Source organism: Physeter macrocephalus, chromosome 15, assembly GCF_002837175.3.
Source record: "Physeter macrocephalus isolate SW-GA chromosome 15, ASM283717v5, whole genome shotgun sequence".
In the NCBI taxonomy this organism is placed as follows: domain Eukaryota; kingdom Metazoa; phylum Chordata; class Mammalia; order Artiodactyla; family Physeteridae; genus Physeter; species Physeter macrocephalus.
This window is the reverse complement of record NC_041228.1, coordinates 26,560,762-26,583,303: the sequence shown is the minus strand read 5'-3', so window position 1 is coordinate 26,583,303 and position 22,542 is coordinate 26,560,762. Positions and strand designations below refer to the sequence as shown.

The 22,542-nt window shown below is 40.5% G+C and overlaps 1 protein-coding gene across 8 annotated transcripts in view; it reads left to right on the top strand.

Annotated features, from left to right (window-relative positions):
• SYBU (syntabulin) overlaps positions 1-22,542 on the top strand; it is a 72,916-nt gene that overhangs the window by 522 nt on the left and 49,852 nt on the right. For 4 of the 8 annotated variants that reach the window (XM_028500804.2, XM_028500798.2, XM_055091273.1 and 1 more), the window contains exon 2: positions 1,379-1,583. In XM_028500804.2, the coding sequence (XP_028356605.1) occupies positions 1,379-1,583 (205 nt within the window). The remainder of the gene's footprint in view (positions 1-1,378; positions 1,584-22,542) is intronic. The other 4 variants (XM_028500805.2, XM_028500801.2, XM_028500799.2 and 1 more) reach the window with 1 other exon arrangement.

Below are 22,542 nucleotides of genomic sequence, written 5' to 3'. Positions count from 1 at the left end.
GGTTCAGGGTCTGCCTTGTGCCGAGCGGAGTGGCCGACGGGTGATACCTGCTGGGTGACTGATGTGCAGAACAAACCCCGAGGCTGGGTGCGGCTTTCTCCCCTGGACAGGGTGGATGCCTGAGCGACCGCGGGACTTACCCGCGGCTGGGGCTTTCCCTTCAATTCCTGCACTGTGAGGGCCTCCCAGAGGTGTTTACTTTGGCAGCGACCCTTCCTGGTAAGCCGCGTGGAAATGAGCAGGAGGTCATGTTTCCAAAGAGTGTTTGTTACCTAATCCAAAGCCCTTTTTCAATTGCAGAGGTTGGAGTGAGCAGTGGGTTTTTTTGCGAAGAGCTCCTCCTAGGAGTCCATTTTAATAAGGGAGGGTGGTGGTGACCCCGAAAAGCACTGGACTGACTGCAGGCCCGTTCTGCTTCTAGATGATGTGCAGCAGTTTGGCTAAGCATCTTTGCCTCTTGTAGCCTCAGTTTCCTCATCTGTAAACAGGGACACAAATTAGTGTCCTCCCCATGGCCTCGGTTGTAAAGATTAAACACGATAATGGTTGGGAAAGCACTTTAAAAATAGAAAAATATTGCTAAACTACTGCTTTTTAGGCATTTTTAAAGCCAAGGAAGGCACGGCCCTCTGCATTTAATTCTGTGTTTTGAAGGAGAGAGAGAGAGAAAAATCTCTTCATATAGGTGACCTGTAAGGAAAACAAAAGCTAGACATGATGTAAAAGGTGGAGCCATCTTACCGGGTATTGGATTTTTGTTTGCTTTTCTGTTGGCAACAAGCCTTGTGTACCAGGATATTAATGAATAATTAAAATCCTGGCCGGAAGAGAGGGGATTTGAAAGATCAGGCTGCATGATCTATCAGGAAAGAATTGTTTCAGGTATAGGAATCTACTTTGTGAGGAGACAGGAAAACAGAAGTGAAAGTATCACAGCTAATTCAGGGAAAGCAAAATGGAAGTCTGGAGGAAATCAAGTAATAAGCCGGAGTGTGCTGTGAGTTATGAAGAGCCTTTGAGAGAGCGGAAAGCTTAAATGTGATAGGAAAAGCCAGAATGAGAAGGTGAGTTAGGAACTGCATGAGAGAATGGAATAGCCTTTCTGCTAGCGGCTGGAAGTGTGCCTGTGTGTGTGTGTGTGTGTGTGTGTGTGTGTGTGTAAGTACATCCGTGGTGGAGTGTGTGCTCTTCAGTAAATTAGAAGGCTTAGCTGAGTAGAAGAGTTTTGGAGTTCATTTTAGCTACTGAAACAAGGACTACTCTGTGAAGCTTCAATATTCAGAAATGTGACTTCTTAGAAACTGAGCCCAGAAGCAGACTGGAGTTCAGAGGGGGCAACAAATGTTCTTTTGTTTTATTTCTGATGTCCAATTTGGAGAAGGAGCAGAGAGTGCAGCATCATGAGAAGGAGATTTCCAGAAGCCGGATTCCCCGTTTGATTCTTCGGCCCCATCTGCCTCGGCAGCAGCACCAAGTGTCCCCAGCCTCTGAGTCTCCCTTCTCGGAGGAAGAGAGCAGAGAGTTCAACCCCAGCAGCTCTGGGCGCTCAGCGAGGACCATTAGCAGCAACAGCTTCTGCTCAGGTACAGTACCCGCGGGAATGAAGGCAGGAAGTGTATTGCCCGGCATTGTAAATGCATCTGGAGCGGGCCCCTTAGAGTCTAGGACTGGACGTTAGTTATTAGGATGAATGATATGAGGTTGCATCTTTTTGGCTGTTTTGACCTACGAACACAGCAGTTTCAAATGGTTCAACCTAATGAAATTTGATACCTGTTTTTATATGTTATTCTAGTTGATAATTTACTATGTGAAATCTAACTCCTTGCTTCTATGACTGTTTGTAAAATGTATTCCTTCGTTAAATCTGGAAAAAGTAGCTTACATTTTATACTAGCAATCTTTGTAAGCCTGTGTACTTCTGTTAATGGAATCCTCAAAGATAAAGCAAGTCCTAATGAATGAGGTCAGGATCAAGGTGGTTTATTTCCCAGGACCAGCCTGACCTTGTATTTTAGAGGGAAAGAGCACAGGCTTTGTAACCTTACAGGCCTGGGCCGGAATCCCTGGCCTTTCTACCCCTTACAAGCTGTGTGACCTTGGGCAAGTCGCTTAATCTCCTTAAGCCTCAGTTGTTACATCCATAAAATGGGATGATAATACCTACCTTGTAGAGTAGCCGAGAGGTTGCGAGAGACCACGTACCTAAGTATATTCCTAGTGCAGGTCCTGGCCTGTAGAGGTGCTTAATAAATGATGTTTCTTAATACAAAGAACTTATGTCAGTTTCGATACATGTTTGAGGAAGTTTCCTTAGAGTTGTGAGTATATTTGGTAAAGGCATAAATCTCTTCCTGGAGATGCCACCGTTACCTCTTGACAGAGCCTATTATACAAATTGAAGCACATGACTTAGAAGGACTTGTATTCTTTGAGAAGTATTAGGAATTTGGGTAAAATTTAAAGGAGTGACTGTCTTATGATTCATGAAGAATGTTTCACAGAGGATAAGTTTTAGAATTTATTTAGGGAAAATGTAATTTGAAGGTTAACACATGCATGAAAAGTGACATATGAATCAAGGTGCTATGATTAATGCCCTAATTTAGCAGGATACAATATTCCATTGTATTTAGTATTGGTGATTACATTTTCAGGGATTTTAAAAGTGTAGCTTTAGATTTATTATATACTTTCACAAAATAATCCCACCCAATGCATAAGTTGTATATTAGAAATACTGTGCTGCTTATTTTTATATTTTTTTTCTCTACAATGCTTCAGATTCTCTACTTGGTTTTGAAAAAATTCCATCAAAGTAGTGTATTTTAAAACATGTTGTTGAATCCAGTGTAAAATGGAAACCCGCTGATGGTTTGCTTGACACTCTCCCAGGAAGAAAAAAAAAAGGAAAACTGCTGGAGCAGTTAAGATTCCTAAAACCCAGAGTCGTATTTGCAGAAAGTAATGCTGTTTACTTTCACTCCATTTTGGAGTTCAGGAATCACTCTGGTTGAATGTGGATGAACCCAGGGGAATATCATTTCACACTGACACGGCTTTGTTTACATAACTCAGTTCCACATTTATTCCTGAAATTCTCTCCACATAATCATTCTCTCTCTGACTGACTTCACGGTGAGCAGTGTTACCAGCAAAACAGAAAAAGTTGGTCAAAACAAAAGAAAAAGTCCCCAAATAGATCTTAGAAAATATATTTGGCAAACAAATAAAATTGTTGATTTTGGCCATGAATCATTCTTTCCAAGACCCGTTTCCTGGATGAACCCTCCTTCCCAGGAGACCTGTCTCCCACTAAGGCTGTAATGCTGTACATGAAAATAGAAAGTAGATATTGATCTTTCTGCCGTATTAGCTAGTTGAGAATTGCGTGGCAGAAGCATCTAGCGACGGGTGTCTATAAACCCGCCTTTCGATCTCTAGCCTTGAATCCTCTGTTCCTGGGTCTCATCTCCCTGCCTGGCTGTTCCCCAAGGTTTGGGTTGATGCCTTGTCGTTCTTTGCTTTCCTTTCCTAAGAGCCCTGGTAAAGCCCCATGACGGCTTTTGAGTGCTGTGCTGACTAAAATTGACAGGAGCAAGGTCTTTGGGGGGCATGTTAATGATGCTTTAGGAGGTCAGTTGGTGGATGGGAGATAAATGGGTTGAGTGCTGTGGGGGAGTATTAAAGCTGCAGGCAGTGAGGTAGAGACTGTACAACGTGTCCAACCAGCAGGGGGAAATAGCCAGTTTTAGTCCAGCCGCTTCAACACTGAAGCTGCAATACGTGCTGGTTATCATGGCAGTTAGGTCAGAGAGCAAGGTACGTGCAAATCTGAAAACTACCATCCTCTGCTAGAATGAAACTCAGATAATTTAGAGATGTCTGTTGCTGCTGTAACTTCATAACCTTACTGTGATTGTTGTGCATTAGTTTGTTTTCTTTATAAATCATCACATTCACTAATGTGAAAGAGGGCATGAAGAGTTAGAGGGGTTCTTACAATCTGATAGTGAAATTAGAGATGAAGATGTTACTCAAACACAATGCAATTTAATTTGAAAACTACAGTTTTAAAACTGCAAGCTGGAGTCTTTCCCTAAATCTGTATCAAAGGCTGTATTAATTGTGAAGAGCATCAAATGTCCTAAGATACTCAGTTTTTAAAAGAAGGATAATTCATTGAGTTTACATAAAGTTAACTTTACTTAGTATAAAGGACTATCCTTTATTTTGAGAGACTGGCTTTCCTATCATTTGTATTATAACAAAAAAATCCAAACAGTGGTTGGAGTTGTACTTCAGCAAAATAAATGACAACTCTATGTTGAAATGGCCTCCACCCTCACCCTCATGTTTTTCCTTTAATTTTTACTGGTCTGTGAAATTAAAAGCCCGGGTGCTATTTTCAGAGTGACCTGTCCGTTTTTACCTACTTTTCCTTTCCTCCCTCCACTGCCTTCTCCTTTTCCTTCCCACAGGAGCCTTGAGAGGAACATTTAATGATGTGATATTCTATGTGCTAATTTGTATGTTGTCTCTATCTCATTTCAGAGGGAAGAAGCTGTATGTGACCTTTTGCAATTCATTGAGGGCGTGTCCCCAGAGCTTTTCTTTTAATAGCTTCTTATTAGCAGAATTTCTCTGAAGAGATGCATATGTTTTGTGCATTTCATCAGCACGTGTCATTTTGCACTTGGACGTCATTCTCCTGTTAAAAGAGTCTATTCCTTACAACTTGTACTGGGTCTTAGTCACTATGACCTCAGGTGGGCACAGTTAAGCTTATATTGTATTGGAGACCAGGCCCTATTTTGTGTGCATGGCAAGGAAAACATTGTACGTTCTTAATGAATGTTAACTAATGCTTTCTTAGAAAAAAAGAAAAAGAATACATAAGGAAGTACAGTTACTAGTAAGTTAATAGAAAACAAAACAAAACCAAACCCTGCTTTCATGTTCTCTCTTTTATTTTTAGTCAGTTTTTTTTCTAACCAATATTTTGGCATCAAATCACCCTACCTTCCTTCCCTCTCACTCTCCCTCCCCATGTTTCCTGTTTTAACATGCCCACGAGAAGTGATAAAAACCCCATTTGTGATTTGTGTTCTGGGTGTGGCCCAATGAATCTAGGCCTCTGTGCATTTTTCTCCCCGTTTTTTGTTGATAGTGCATTGTGTTTGCGTGTTTGCCGTGCCACAACTCCAGCCTCTATTAGAAAAGCTAATGACCTGGGCAAGTCAGTCCCATAGAGCAGTCACCTGACGTGGTCAGCAGCATGACATACATTTCTCTTTGCTCAGATGAGGCAATAATTACCCCTTAGAACTAGGAGGCAGATGGATTGCCCGGTTTTAGGCTAGTTCTCCTTGGGGTGCCTTGTAAACATGGCAGGTGGGGGAAATGATGCATACCATGCCCTGATGGTTTTATGGGAGACTAGTGATTTCCCTGAGTTATAGCCATGTTTCTAATGTGCACGCACATACACAGTCAAGTTTATGACTTAACCCATTAAGAAACACGTACCAGATCAATCAGCTGAACAGACAGAATCCAAGATTCTTCGCAGTCTAATCCTGAGTAGGGTGTTTGCAGAAAGTACTTTGGTGGTTACAGTGGCCGAGGAGGAATCCTTCTTTGAGTGCCAGTGACCTAGAGGTAACCATTGTTGCTGTTGGTGGGAAGAACAATTATGGCAAATCATAACCTGACTAGTGCCCTGCCGTGGCACGATAATGCCTCCAAAAATTTGCCTGGCCTTTGCCAAACAGAAATACTTCTGCTATGCTTTTGTCCAGTTGAGGAAACTTGGCATCTGGATAGAGTCAGCCTTTGAACATAATGATCAGAGTTGAGATGAACTGATTGGAGTGGGCTGCAATACTGAATTACACTATAAGTGAATGACTGCCAACATGCTGTGAGGAAAAAAAACAAAAACCCTGAGAATTTAGTATCATTTTAATGAGCGTGGGACCTAGGCACTGTTGCATAATATATATTTCAAGTGCTTAGCTGCCTTAGTGTCAGAAAAAAGTACCCAATGAAATAGGTTACAAATGAAGGGCACACAGACAATGTTTCTTTGAGGATGTGGTAACTGCAATCAGGGGGACAAGAGCAAAATTTTTGACATTTAATTAAAAAATTACTTAGCAATGGGAACAGTAAAAGATAATCATGTTGGGATTGGACCATGCCTGAGAGCAAATCATGGTACTTAACATGAAAATCCTTTATGTTGTACAATACTCAGGTTTATGACATTGTTTTTCAATTTCCGAGAAATTTTGTTTGTCTGCTTTTGAATCCCCAGGAAAACTTGTTTAAAATGCAGATGCCTTGGCACCACCCGAGCCTATTGTCTCAGGATGGGAGGGCCCAGGAAGCCGTATCTTATAGGCTTTCTGGATGACTCTTTTGCCTCCTGAAGTCTGAGCCTCATGCTTTGTGTTCTGTATGTGTTTGGAGATTTTTGTATGAGGGATGGGAGGGGTATGCCCCACTGGCATCCCAAGAGGAACAAGGATCAAAGATGGCAGAAATGGTGGCCAGCCAAGGTGTTTAAACCCATAGCATGAGGCAAGGAAGACGCTTCCACATTCCCTGGAAATTATAGCTTCTCACTCTATATTTACAATTCCTATGCCATTAGTCTTAGCAATAATATTATTTATGTCTACATAATGGGTTTAACTTGTGCTCAAGTGGTAGAAAAGCAAAAGGGAGGAGAAAACATTTCCTTCCTTTATTTTCCTATGGAATCCTCTCTCTGGCTTTACTATCTCTAGCCATACTTTTAATTCTTTTTCATTTACTTACTTTGGTATTAGGATTATCTGGGGTACACTGAAAGCAGGTGTACTGGGTACAACATCAGTAGGTATACCGAGAGAGATGGAAAAAAGAGAAACTGAGGCCTGGGAGTAGCAGGACATTCAACTTCTTGCAAATGTCCACAAAAATGTATTACCCGATAAGCATCTATTCAGTGCCTGCTAAGGATCAGGCTAAGGCTACAAAGATGAATAAAACACAGGGACTGGAAAAATCAATTATTTTCCTGCCTTAACCCTGACACCAAAATAAATGGGATGACACATCTTTGGATGTGTTTCCCACACAACTGACTTTATCTCACTGATTTTGTGTCTGGCCCTCTTACCCACACCCACTCCACACATACTCCTTCCTTGTCATTTGCGTTTGTTGCTGCATTTATTATCTGCGTTGGCCTCTCACATTTCATAAGCCCAAGGGTTCAAAGAAGTAGCATTCATTAGTGTGGTGTAGTAGATAAACATGAGCCTTGGCATCAGCAGACCTGAGTTAAAAGCATGAAATGAGATTAGAAAGGTGAGCAGGGCCAGGTCAGGAACGGCTTTGTTTTCTGTGTGAAAAACTTGACCCCTGAGATCCAGGGTCTATACAGGAGCTGGACCAGTAACGTAAAGAGTGAGGCCACCTGGAGAGATAACAATAGAATTAGAGTCTAGAGCTGGACAGTGTGTGCCCCTTCTAACAATATTCAGAATTCTTAAAATTCAGCTTTTTTTTTCTTACTATCTGGGCCCAATAGCACGCATAAGTAGTTGGATTATGGCACACGGGCTGCCATTTTGCAATTGCTAAACATCTTCCAGAACCAGTGAAGGGTTTTCAGCAGGGAAGGGTGGTCTGGTTTATGACTAGATTTATAATTTAGAAAAATCTTTCTAATTCCATGTTGGAGAGTGGATAGGAGGAAACAGGGAATGACGCGGAGGAGGCTGCCTGGTCTGAAGGCCATTGTGGTGACAGTCTAAGTGAAAAATGATAAAATAATATGTGTGAGGGTTGACCCCAGAACATATGTGTCTGAATCACCAATTACAAGTGGAATGGTGTCTAAATTTCCACTGGACGAACCCAAAGGGAGGAGCAGGACTGGGGAGAAGGATGAGTCTGGTGATTGAGTTCAGATTAGGCTTTGTTGCATTTGAGATAAAGGTCTGGAGCTGTGAAGAGAAGTCAGAGATGTTGGTAGCTGAAGTGAAGGGACTTGATGATACAGGTTTCCCCATTATCTTAAAGTAGAACATCCTAGGAAACCTTTTGAAAGCAGAAATGGCATAGAGCGAAGAAGCAGTCACCTTAGGACACGTCTTGCTAACGGATGCCCAAATTAAGGTAAAGCACAGATGCAACAGACACAGTTCAAAGCTCTGGCAGCTTGATGCTGAGATGCCGAGTTGTAGTTCCTGGAGGACCAGCTCTGCGGCCACACTCACTGCTCGGGCTGCACGCTACCTCTACAACAGATCGATACAAAACAGATGCTGAATGCTATTTTCGATATTTGCGTTTTTTCATAAAAGCAAACATTCTCTTCGGATTTCTTTCGGTTATTGAAAACAGTGCGAACGTAGGTCTTTCCTGAAAGTGAAAAGCAAACTTTGTTTTTGTAAAGCAAACTTTCTAAATATGGGGGATGGCTGTTATTACACAAGGGGAGAACATGGAGGAAGAAGGTTAGAGGACCCTGGCTAGAACTCTGAGATAAAACGAGAGGACTCAGAAAAAGGACACCGAGGCATCTGAGAACAAGCAACAGGGGGGAGGAGGTGAGCCAGGAGTGAGCGTGTCTCCAATCCCAAAGGACGAGTGCGTTCCCAGAAGAAAGCAGCCAACAGGTTCAGATGTCGGTCGCAGCAAGAGTAAGTAAGGTGTGTATGTAAAAGTGCTCAAGGATGAGACCACTAGGTTATCAGGGGTCCTGGGCAGAAACAGTCCCAGAAAGCTGTGGGGATGGACGCCGGATTGCACCAGGCTGAGATGTGAATGGGAGGTACAAAATAGGGTGTAGACAACTTTTTTTAAAAGCTTAACAGGGATGGGAAAGAGAAAATAGCATAAAAACAAGTGTTGCATTTAAAGTAAAGATAGGGTGTTTATCAAAGCACAGACATTTTGATAAAGTTGAGGGAAAATAGACAAGAAAAAAGAGAGAGAGAGATTGAAAATAGTAGAGAAGTGATAACTTTGTAATAAGACCAAGATAGACCAAGAAAGACACATACGGGAAGAAAAGAAAGGCCTGAGGTGAATATAGGTAAGTTTATTCATAGGTCAGGGTAGGTAGCTGAAGGATACATTTCACAGTCTAGGTTAGGTGCTTCTTCTTTATGCTTCCTCTATCAGACCGCGTGACCTGGTTTGAAATTTTCATAGTTACCTGACTCTCCAGTAGACTGTAAGCTCCATGAAGGCAGGAACACTATAGTTCCTTGCACCATACCTGACACACAGTGGTTGCTTAATGAGTATTTATTGGAATTTGGTAGAAGGTATAATTAGGAGAATAGGACAAATGAAATATTTTCATTCATTTAATGCATTGAGAGCAGGATACTTAGTTGCTGGGGAAGTAAAACAACTAGAACGGTACCCAGTACTCAATGTAATAGGTTTATTCAGTGAAGGAAACATTCCTGTCCAGAGGAGTTCAGCGTCTCTAAATGTCAGAGTCATTTGCGTAACAGGACCGTGCCTCCAGTGCTGTGGTAGCTAGAAGAGAGCTCTCTTGCTAAGAAAATCAGAAAATACCCCACTCAAGAGTTGGTACTCGGAAACCAGGAGAAAAACAGCAGCCCGGTTTATTTTTTATTTGTTTACTTTTTTGTGTGTATATGTGTGAGGTGTGTGTGTGAGGTGCATGTGTGTGTGTGTGATTGGTGTGTGTGTGTGTGTGTATATGTCATGAGTGATATACATGTGTATGAGTGTATATGAGTGTGTGAGGTGTGCACACGCTTTGTGTGTCGTGGTGGGAGAACTGGAAGGTTGGGGTATCAGCAAAGCTTTCTGGAGGAAGTGATGCCTGAGCTCTGTTTATTCAACTCCCATCAGGCTTTCCTCCTCCTATTCCACTGAAGTGACACCTGCCAAGTTCACAGTGCCCTCCACCAAATCTTACGGTGGATTCTTTGTCTTCACCTCTTCATCCCCCCTGAATTCCCTTCCCAGTAAACGGCACCCACTTCATCTAGATCACAGCAGCCCAGTTTAGGGTCAAGAAGGAATCCGGCCCAAAGCCACATACCCACCTTTCCCAGGACTCAGCTTCACCCTGGCCACCACCCCACCCCGCCGCCCAGGTGGATTTTACTCTGAGAAACCCCAGGGGAGATGCATGCACTTGGGGTCCACAAGGCTGCTGGGCGTGCCTGTATTGTAAGGTGGCTTTGCTGGTGCCTGTTCACAGTAACCGCCCTAAACCTCCGCCGCTGTCGGGCTTGGACTGTGGCATCTCCTGCTCTGGAGACCCAGTGCAGCCCCTCGTCTGCCAGAGCCGAGATCCTGCCCAGCTGCTCTGCGCATTGCTGGATGTTCCTGGTGCCCGCCCTCCACTCGCTGCCCGGGGTTACACTTTCTGGCTCCAGGAAGCCAGTCTCGTTGGGCTGACTGCTCCCTCTTTTGAGGGAACCCAAACCAAACTTGCCAGTGCCCATGATGGGGGCTTGACCAGCACTCACGCCCATCCCCTAGAGACCCATCCTTCAGCTTTTCCCTGCTCCGTGTGAATTTTCACAAGACGCCTCCTCTTTCCTGGCTGGCTTCGTCTTATTCTCTCCTCTTTAGTGTGGGAGTCCCTGAAGGTAGGACTCATCTTAGACGCTGACCCAATTCTCAGAATTCTTGAGACCCTGTGGACCTTAACCTGCCCTTCTATGTATTCTGAGGTGTTTGTGAGGATTATCTTTTCCTTAATGCTAATTATTATATATTCTCAGCTCAAAACTAATAACCATGTGCAAACACATATGTCAGAGTGGATGTAGTCACATTTATAGGATCAATCTTGTTTTGCTTTTTGCCCAAGTGAGACCATGCTGTACTGACCTGTGACCCTGTCTGTTTATTTAAGTAAATAGTTCCTGAACGCCTGTTGTGGGCAAGGTGCTATCTTAGGAGCTCAACTAGAGGGATGAACAGCCCTGACAGGACTCCTGACCTCCAGGAATGTGTGTTCGGGCAGCCCCTGTACCTGTCACTGCTTGTCAGTACATAGAAGTGCCCCCATTCATTGTAATGACAACTCGTATTGCACTGTTTGGGGGGCCTTCATTTATTCAGCCATTCTTCTGTGAATGGCCGTTTCATCTCTGAGGCTAACTTTCAAAATTCAGAATTTCATTTTGTGAATGTCACTGGAACTAACTTGTTCCGGCGCGTATTTCTCTCTCTCTCTCTCTTCTTTCTTTGTACCTTTTCTTTAAAGTGAAGTAAATACCATGCTTCACATATGTTCCCTAAAACAATTCCTTTTTTCCAAATAGAAAAAAATTGACCTGTAGCAATTACACAAACTGTATAGTAAGCATTGTTTTTTCCTTAATGTTCTTTAACATTTCTCCGTTTTTATGCCTTACTCCATCTTGACAAGCACTATCTTCAAACTCTCAAAGTGAGAAAAAATCAAGGAAGGGGGAAAGGATTTACATTGCTGCAAAAGAGCTCACTGTAATTCAGGTGTCCTAAGAGTGGTTTGCAGTTTCCTTCTTACAAGGTTCTCAAGAGATCAAGAGATCGCTTCTTAGTGTCTTGTCTCTGTGTCTATTCTTTCCTTCCTACCTTCCAGCTCGCCTCCCTCCCTCTCCCCTTCTCCCTCTCTGCTATCTTCTCCCAACAAGGAACCTTAAAAAAACAAATCTTTATAAAGGTATGGCTTAGAAACTGCAAATAAACTCATATTACTAAGAAGAGGGAAGATCAGAAGTATTAGTAACATCCCTGTTTTGGAAAGATCATAACCCTGTGAAAGAAAGAGCAGGAGAAATAAAAGCTTGCGAGACAGAAGAATTCCCCACCCCCCTGCTGGGGCTCACCTGTCTCCTGGCAGAGACTGAGCCACCCTGGTTCCCAATTTCAGCATCGGCTGCTCCCTCACCAAAACTCCTAGATAATGTGTCATTATACTACATTGACTATTTGGACCAAGATATTTTCCCCTCCAAATTCCTCCTGTGGTTGCTCATACAAATCAGACAACTTGGCGCTTGGTAGAAAACCAAGTAGAGGCCCTTGTTTGAGAGAAAGCACGAGTCCTGTGAAGAAATGGACCTGCCTCACCTCACTTCACTTCACGTACTCCTTTGCTGCCCCGTGCTGCACCAGAATGACTTTTATGGGAGCGCTCAAGGCTCCAAAATAGCTCAGAAATCCCGGGAATGTTTATATGGGAAATGATTATTTTGTCTCCAAGAAACCAGGGAAACGTTCATTAAATAATTTCTCAGTTCTCCACTTGGTTTTTATAGACGCAGGTTGCATGTCCTCGTGGAGGTGCTTCGTTCCAGTTACTTTAACAAGCTCACCTCCATCGGCACACACATACGGTCGCGTTTACACATCCTTCAGAGAAATTGAGTTCCCTTTGACCCCTCATCACCTTGCACCTGCCATCTTATTTCCCCGCTCCTCTTCACAAGCAAAACTTCTCCAAAATCCTATCTCCGTAATTTGCCCTTGTCAAGCACGTGAGTGACCACGTTGGCGAATATGACATTCTCTTGTCTGTCCTCATTTTCCTTGATTTTCCAGCAGCACTCAACACGGTTGAACAAGCTTCTTTCTTAGGAAAGATTTTCCTCCTTGGCTCCTGAGGTCCCACCCTCTGAGAGTCTTTGTTCGCTCCACCCCATCCCTTCCCCCCTTACAGTGTCCGGTGCCTGAGTCTTCAGCCCTCCTCTCTTCCTGCCCTCCCCAAGGGCTCAAATCTTTAAATTCCTCACTTGTAGGATGGTGATGCTCCCCGACCGGACCTCTCCTCTGAGCTTTAGGCTCACATATCCAACTGCCTACTTGATATCTCCAGTGTCCTGGTGAATTTGTGTCTCAGATTTAACGTATCAAAACCAGAATTCTTAATTTCACCCCCCACAAACTCATAAACCCATTTTTCTCCAAACTCAGAAGTGACCAGCACCATATTCTCCATTGCTTAAGCAAAGAACCTAGAAGGTATTCTTGACCCCTTCCTACTTTTCATTGTCATATCTTAATGCTTCCAATTATGTTTCCAAAATATATCCCACATCCATCTCCTTTTCTCAATTTTTTCTACTACCACCCCAAACCACTGTCATCTCTCATGTCTACTATGACAGTGGTCTACACGTGGGTTTATTGCTTCTAAGCCTTCATTCCTAAAGGGGTCACACAGCATAGGGGTTAAGGAGGAGCCTCTGGAGTTAGCCTCTTCGGATTCACACCCACGGCTTACTGTGGCCTCAGGGAGGTGGCTTAAACTCTAGTGCTGGTTTTGTATGCCTATCTTATTAGTGTCTGTCTCAAAGAGATTAAGTTAATTAAATGCATTAAGTAAGTGCTTAGTATTCTAAACATACCTGGTACTTAGTAGGCACTCAGTAAATATTAGCAAGACATAACATCACTAATTCAGTCTGTTCTCCACAGACCAATCATGGTCATCTCCTGCTTAATGCACACGATGGCTTCCATTGCACTGGAGATTAATGTCGGTTTCCTGCCTATAATCCTGCACATGCTCGGACTTCCACCTGCCTTCAGCCTCATCATCAATTCTTCTCTGCCCTCAGCTTTCCGGGCCTCTTCTCAGTTCCCTCAATGCACCAAACTCCTTGTTCCCTCTTCCTGGACTTTTCTCTTCCCTGCCTTTTCCAGGATTGGTTCCTTCTCATTTTTTTGGTCTCAATTCAAATTACCTCTTCAGGACCTTCCATGACAACCTGTCTAATGAAGTACCTTCTGACTTCCCACCCAGCTAGTCTCTATAATATCACCCAGTCTGTTTCATTAACAGTACATCACAATCAAAATTTCTTCTCTATGTGTTTTTTTTACCTCTTCATTAACTGTCTCCACCACTAGAATGTGAACTCCTTGAGGACAAGGATCTTAGAGTCTTGGTCATCATTACATTTCTAATATCTTGAAGACTATCTGGCACGCAATAGGAAATCGGTAATCATTTGTGGGAAGGATGGATGGATGGATGGATGGATGAATGAGATTCTAACACTTCAACATTGGCAATTGTGTAGTGTCACATTGTATAATACTGAAGCAAAATTAGTGTGGAGACTTGTAGACTTGTGAATTCTCACTCCAAAAAGATGCTAAAATTAGGTGAAGGAATAGAAGTTCGAATTTTGCTCCTGAAAGCCTAAAATGCAAAATTATCTGAACGGCATTAAATGGTTACTGTGTTGAAGCAAAAACTGGAAACAACTAGAGTTTCTTGCCTCAAATTTTGTGGTCTGTTTATGATGGGATGGCTTCTTTCTAACAGCTTCCTTTGTCTGTTTTTAATTTGAGCATTCCCAGAATGTCTGCTGTTTCCTCTTGGAACAAACATAGGTAGGAAAATTTAGAAAACAGTTAGCTTGTGGTGGTGAGAAAAACAAGGACTTTACAGTCAGACAAACCTGAGTTTGAATCTTTGGGTCCATACCTTAGTAGCTGTGTGGCTGGATTTGTTAACCTCTCTGAGCCTCAGTTTTTCCACCTATAAAAATGAGATATTATTAAAATTATACGATAAAAATTAGTATCCTTGCCACATGATAGCTACTTAATAAATGTTACTTTTCTTACCTACCTACACCCTTTCAGAGCATTGAATGGTTTGTAGTAAGAATTTCACAGGGTTCAGATTAACCATGAGTTTAAGCTATGACATTTTATCTGTCTCCATTGGACTATCTTAAAAACTGTCAGTGTCTGGAGCAGTAAGACTAGTAACACCTATAACAGTGTCTGGCACGTAGTAGATACTCAGTAAATATTTGTTGAATGGATGAATAAATAGTCTGTAAACACTTTTGTCATTCATGAGAATCAACTAGATTTCTATATAGTTTAAAGTAATGTTTCCTTAAAATAGAAATGATTCTTCCTCCAAATTATGCAGCTGAACATTGAACAGCTTCAAACCATAACTGAATGTTTCAAGACATTATGGCACAAAACCACGTTTTCTGCTGCCTGATGTTATTTTTAAGTATGTCTTTTGGAATTGTTTAGTTCAGCATTTTGGAAAACAAATGAGCTCTGAGATCTAAATTCAGAAGTGAACCAGAATTTCTAGAGATGTTTCTTGGAGTTGGAAGAAATATTTTATATGTAATCTTTAGGTTACAAGGAAGTTGAAGTAGGAACTTGGTCATCATAACTGCCACCAAAAGTGTTGGATGGCACTGGTTGTTAGACACTTTAGTTAAATATCAGGAGATTGTATGACACACACACACACTTTGGGCAATCCTATTTTAAAATGTGGATTAAAAAATATATATATATACAAATGTATATATGTGTGTGTATATATATATTCACTTTGCAAAAAATATTCATTGCTTTCAAAATTTTATCAGAAAAGCATTTCAAAGTAATATGGAAAGGATAAATTTCCTAAAAATTAAGAAAAGAATAATAATAGTACAGTTAACATCTAACCTTACACTGCATTTTAAAATGAATTCCAGATGGATTTGATATAATAAAAACTGAAATTATAAAAATCTAGAAGAAAGTGTAGGTAATAGTTAATTGATCTTGGAGTTAGTAAGAAGGACATTCTAAGCATTAAAGCATTGGAAGAAATCACAAAGGAAAGTATGGAGAGATTTGACAGCTAGAAATTAGAAAAGGTCGGTTGTCAAAAACATTCTAAACTAAAAGTAAACAAGCTTGGTGAAATATGCCAAAGGGCTGTGCCTTTCATATATAAGGATTTCTTACAGATCAATAAGAATTCCTTAACACCTTAATAGAAAAGTTGTCAGAGGACATGAACAATACATAGGATAAGTGTAAAAATAAAAGGCCAGCAAACATATGAAGGACATTAAGCCTCACTGATAATTAAATACATGCAAGCTAAAACATCAGAAATACACTTTGCATTATTAACTTGGCAAAAATGCAAACAAACTAGTATTCATTATTGCCAGGAATTTAATAAGTGGGATACTCTCATACAATATAATAGGAATATAAAGTGCCTCAAATTTCTCAGAAGTCTTAGTAATCCATTTTTAGAGATATGTTCTATGAGATAATAAAAATTTTGACAAGAGATTTATCTGTAAAATGTGGTGTTAAAGCAATTTCAATAACAGTGAGAAAATTGGAAACATCCTAAAATACCCTACAAGAAGGAAATGATTTTTAGAAATACTGTGTTCCTATTTTAAATAGTTACTTATTTAAAATAATGTTTTTGAGAAATTAAATAAAACATTTTGACACTTTTGAAAACATACCCAAAGAAGAGATAATACTACAATGAACACCAATGAGCTGCTTGTCCACTTTATCCAGATTAATAGCAAGATGCTGTCATATTTGCTACATCTATCCCTTTTTCTCTTTTCTCTTTTACTTTGCTGAAGCATTTTAAAGCATATATCCAGACATCAAGTTATTTCATGTCTACCTACATACCTCAGCATGCTTTCTTTAAAAAAAATGGACATTTTCTTACATAATCACAGTACCATTTTCATTACTAACATAATTTAACAAGGAATTTAACATAATTCCTTGGTACGCTAGAGAACACTGAAACTACTAGCCCTAGTTGTCTCAAAAGTGCCTGTTTGCTTCCTCATGGTATCGTTTAACCCAGAGGCCAGCAAACTTTTTCTGAAAAGGACCAGATAGGAAATATGTTCAGCTTTGCTGGCCAGATGATCTCTGTTGTAATTATTCACCTTTGTACTTGAAAGCCCACAGTTGACACTATGTAGAGTGTTGGGCTGTGTTCCAATAACATTTGATTTACAAAAGCAGGCAGCTGACAGGATTTGGCCTGCAGGCTGCAGTTTGCCAACCCCTGATTTAACCCATTACTGTTCTCCATCTATTTTATAAGGTGGACATTAGCTTTAAAGCTTGATTAGATTCAGGGACGGTTTTTTTGTGGCAAGAACGTGGAGGATGCTGTGTGCTTCATCTCACATCCCATCAGAAGGTATATATGTCTGTTAGCCCACTGTCGGCTATGCTAAGAATACTCAGTTGGTACAAATGGGTAAGGCTTGGTCCCTCTACTGCAGACTCTCCATCAGCCTTTTGTCTGATGTTTTCATCCATTATGTTTGTGGCCTAAATCAAGTATTTCATGGTAAATAATTGCAAAATACAGTTGACCCTTGAACAACATGCGCTTGAAGTGTGTGGGCCCATTTATACTCAGATTTTTTTTTTTTTTTTTTTTTGTGGTACGCGGGCCTTTCACTGTTGTGGCCTCTCCCGTTGCGGAGCACAGGCTCCGGACGCGCAGGCTCAGCGGCCATGACTCACGGGCCCAGCCGCTCCGCGGCATGTGGGATCTTCCCGGACCGGGGCACGAACCCGCGTCCCCTGCATCGGCAGGCGGATTCTCAACCACTGTGCCACCAGTGAAGCCCCTATACCCAGATTTTTTAAAAATAGAGATATACTACAGTCCTACATGATCCACTGTTTGTTGAATCCTTGGGTATAGAACCACATATGTGGTGGGCCACTGCTAAGTTACGCGTGGGTTTTCGACTGCATGGAGGTTAGCACCCCTAACCCGCATGTTGTTCAAGGGTCAACTGTAGTAATTTTCTGCTATTCCATCTACTTTCATTAACCAGAATGCTTCTGTAAGGGAGAACTTTCCAATATCAATGAGCGATTTAAGTTATCCTGAAATACAATTTGTCCAGTAACATTTTCTACAATCAGGATATATGTTAATTCTTTCTTTCCTTTTAATTGCCAAATTTCGATATAAAGAATTGGCCCCTGGGTCACTTCCAAAGATTTCCAGTGGGTTGGGATTTTGGGGGAGTTGAAAGGGCCTTTCTTTTTTTTAGTTTTATTTTGTATTACTATGAACTCATAGATCTTTAAAGTATATCCAATCATTATCAGTTATTTGCATTTATTATTCTTTTTGGTGCTCAAATTATTCCATCTTTGGCCAGTGGGGCCCCTTTTGTTGGCTACTGTTAGTCTTAATAGCTTCTTTCTTTCTAGCCTGACAAATTCCAGGGAGAAATTTTCGGTAACAGAGTGATGAAACGAAAATGTGTGTTGAAATTTTGACAAAACAAAGAGCAAGCAAGCAAGTAAATCATATGTATAAAAAATCAGTAAGCGCAACGGGAGAGGCCACAACAGTGAGAGGCCCGCGTACCACAAAGCAAACAAACAAACAAACAAAAAAATCAGTAAGAAGTATGCCAAATAGTTAAGTATTTTTTCTGGGCAGTACAATTATAGGAAAATATTATCCCCCCCTCCTTTTTTTTTTTTTTTAATTCTTTGTACTTTCCTGTATGCTACATCTTCTGCATTAAAGATTATTACTTTTATAATTTAAAAATCTGTTAAAATTTTAACAACCCAACAGAAGATTTTCTTTAATTTAGCAAGTTTCTTTAGTGCATTTAAAATAAGATACAAATTATCTTAAAAGATACTTATACACACTTTTTTCAGAATTATAAAGAGTCATTTTACAATTATTAACTATATCCTATATTCTCAAAAAGCTTGTAATGTAAAGGGAGAGGAAAATAGATTAAAAATCATTTTTAAACAACCTCCAGACTACAAAATTATATTAGATGTCTGCTTCTCTCATGTGTCTTTATAGACCTTAAAAAATTTTTTCCCTTAGAACCAATTTGGAAACTAGTTAGTAGTATATTTCTTACAGCACTTGGGGTGGGCCACAACTTCTGGAAGTTCCTGGATCTGTAAATATTCTTCAGTTATCCTTAATCCTGTGGGTTGATGTATTCAAAGCAAATAAAACAAGAACAAATCAGCGGAAGAACTTGTTCCTCAGTATAAATAAAACAGGGCATGTAAATTAGTCTTCTTCAGTGCAGATGGTGATCATTTAGATGTGGCCTTGATGTGGGTCACTTTTACCTGAGATCCACCAGGGGCCATCCCGGACCCAAGTAAATGGGATTTTAAATTGTTGACCCTGGAAGGAAATCATCTCATATGGATCCATCCCAAATGGATCACACTGTGTAAAACATGGAAAGTGGTCCTATTGCGTGTATATATTTTTTAATGAAGTTATACTTACCATGAATAGTAGAGAAAGAAATGTAAAAACTCAACTACGTAAGAGCTAGTGTGGGTGTGTGTTTAAGTGTGTTTTAAAAGAAAAGCTCATTTCTCTCCAGTAGAACTGAGAGTCTCCTACACTCTCTTCCTAAAGCTTTGGAGGAAAAAGCTTCCCTTATGCTAAAACCGGGCTGAAATGTTCTTACTCTTCTCCATTCTGGAAATCTGAAACAACCCACACTTTTCTGGGTAAATCATTCAGGATTTCTGCCGTTTCCTGCCCAGAAACAGTTTCTTCATGGTGTCATATTAGAAATTTTTCTCATTGATAATTTCTTTATACTAACATAACTAATAAAATCTATAATTCTACAAGACAAATTCAACAGTCAAGGTAGCAGCAAGGAACAGAAGGCACACACAAAGTGTTTAACTGAAGCAGGTTTAATAAATAAATCTCTTCAATATGTGCTGGATCCACATGTAGTTTGGCACATAGTAAATTAGGCATGAACAAGCAAAGAACATCAACTTGGCTCCCTGTTCTTAGAATCTTGGAGTAAATGTGAGCTAAGAATATTTTGCATTGGATTTTGGAAAGGAATATTATCTTCATCTGGACTGGTGGTCTGCTTCCAGCTCTGATCATGAAGTTAAAAAGGAGGAAGAGGAAGAGGAGGGAAGGGGAGGGGGAGGAGGGAAGGGGCCCTAAACAAGACTTGTTGAAAAAATAACCACTTCTTCAGTGCTGCACAGAGGAAAATACCTCAGGTGCCACAGGTGACCAGATGACTCTCTGGTACTGAAGCTCTGTTGCTTTTGCTCGGGGCTTACTTTGCATAACTTAAAGTGTGGTCTCTGTAGTAGGAAGATTAATGGCCCTGCCCTTTCCAAAACCAGATTCCTTTGTTAGTGTTGGTCCCATTAGACAAAACAGGCAAATGCCCCAAGCTTCTCTGATAACTCAGTTTTTCTTGGGTATGGATTTGCCTTAACAGACTTAGCCGTTTACTAGCTAAGTACACTTAGCAGGAACTATGTGCTGGAAGTGATATTTACTAACCCCTTTTACTTACTTATAAGCTCCATCAGTATGGGGGCTGGGTACAGTGCCTGTGGCTGGTTCAGTGCCAGGACTTGATACATATTTGTTTAATGAAAGATGATGTCTCATATCCCTCTCGTTTCCCCCACAATGTGAAGTGCAATACCAGACAGTGAAGAGGTGATAAATGAACACTTGTTTACTAGGTAATGATTCAAATGCTGTACGAGGTTCCTGAAGTTAAAGATTTATTTAGGTATTCGTCTTCTCAGTCCTTGCCCCTGGAGTTATTGGCTGTAAATATTGATGACAGGTGAGGCATACATGCCAGGTGAAAAATTGCTACTGCCTTCTCTAAACTGCCACCATTCTGAATAACTTCAGTCCCCAATTTTTAATCAGACCGTAGTACTTAATCCTTGAAATGACCAGTACTGAAAACATGGCCTATCCACATTCCTTCGTATTTAACTCTGGCAAAATGATAGTAGAACCAAACAAAACACATTCATTTTCTGTTTACTTAAATTACAATTTCGACAGTGTTTCTCAATACTGGAAATTGTTTAATTTTGTCCCTTTGAGTCTGAGAGTTCTCAAGAAAAATTACCTTTTGGGGTAGAGAATCTGAAGCATGGATTTTTGTTAATTTGGGCCATCTCTCTTTTAAAAGAAGTAATTTATGGAACTGACTCATAGGGAAATACTTTTAAAGACAATAGGTAATTTTGGATGATTAGACCTCAATCATTTGAGCTTCTCTGCTTTGGGATAGGAATCAGGAACGAGGCTCTCCCAAGGCCATGTGCAGACCTGTTGAACCTTGTAAAAGTGCTGGAATCTGTCTGAGTAATTAGCAACTTTGCACTCAGATTTCTTTGGATTGAAAGGAGCTCAGATTTCTTTGGATTGAAGCATGGGACATGCAAATGTAGGAGAAAGCCAGGGACAATAGCGGAATAGCTGAGCAGCAGCCAAGAGGATTCTCATCACAGTGATTCAGGGCCAAAGTTTCTTCGATTCAGGAAGAACATAGCACATTTAAAAGAGCAACAAAGACAGAAGGTATGAACCGTGCACTGAAAACCATTTACTTCCAGAAACAGACCATTGAGGTCCTATATAGACTAATATGTCCAAAAGTCAAAAAAGATACAAGAGAAATACATCATTTTACTAGTGCCAAGTTCACTTTGTTCTAGGAACTTAGATATTTCATAATAAAAATGGAAATAAAGGCCAAAAATGAAGCAAAGGCAATTACTTTTTAGATGGATTCTAGTCATCTTAATTCAGGCAACCAGTATATTTTATTCAGAACTACATCTGTTTCTGTCTTCATTCAAGCTATGAAGTTTTAAGATAGCCTTTGATAGAGGGCAAATTATTTTAGTTCCTTTAATATTTATAAAAGTGTAATAGTCCTAAAAGTTATTAGTACTAAATGTCCTTATTCATTTTTTGCCCACTTAGTTACTAAAATAACTCTGACAGCAAAATATTTCCATATAATAAAGAATTATTTAGCAGTGAAGATTTACCACTAATTGATTAGTTTGAGTAGACATACTGTTAAGTAATGTTGATTGGCTTTAAATTCCCATACAGTTCTCACCACAGTATAAATGAATTAACCAACCATTATAAATATTTAATAGATATGGAAAGCATTTATAGGAGTCAGCAATGCGACTTTCCTGTTTGCTTAATAAGCATCTACACAGGTCACTTCATATCATGCATATTAACTTATAGTAATGACCATGGTAGTAATATATAACTTGAAAGCTAAGGGAATATTTTTAATTTGAATATCATTTTTATTTTACCCATTTACCCCAGGCAACAAGATATCTGACTGATGTATTTTTGGTTGAGTGCATTTGATAATAAAACAGGATCACTGCCTTCTGCTTCCTTGAACTCCTAAAGCCAGCTCTCGCCTCTATCAAACTCTGTTAACCACTTGATGGGCCCAGTAATCAAAAACTGGGTGTGGTCAATAAGATTCAAGTAACTTTTTCCTAACACCGACAGCCCCAAAGACTTCATATTAATAATCCTGTATTGCTCTGGCAAACGTTTTATTACCTACCCCATCAAAAATTTACGGACGATTATGACCCAAAAGTATACTACCTCAAGTGTCAAAACAAACTAATTTAGGTTTTGACAACAATAATGTTACAGAAATATTTGTGATGCAAAATCTTGCAAGGTTTTGCCTTAAAATATGTTTTATAATAGCTGATATTTCCTTTGTTAACACGCTTGGCCAGAATATGGAAAATAAAAGGCAAGTCACCCACAGGAGTCAACCCGGGCCTCCTGAGCAGAGTACGTGTGTGAGCACGTGTGGGCATGGCTCACTGCCTGCCCTCCCTTTGCCATCATTGATTTCCTCCTTC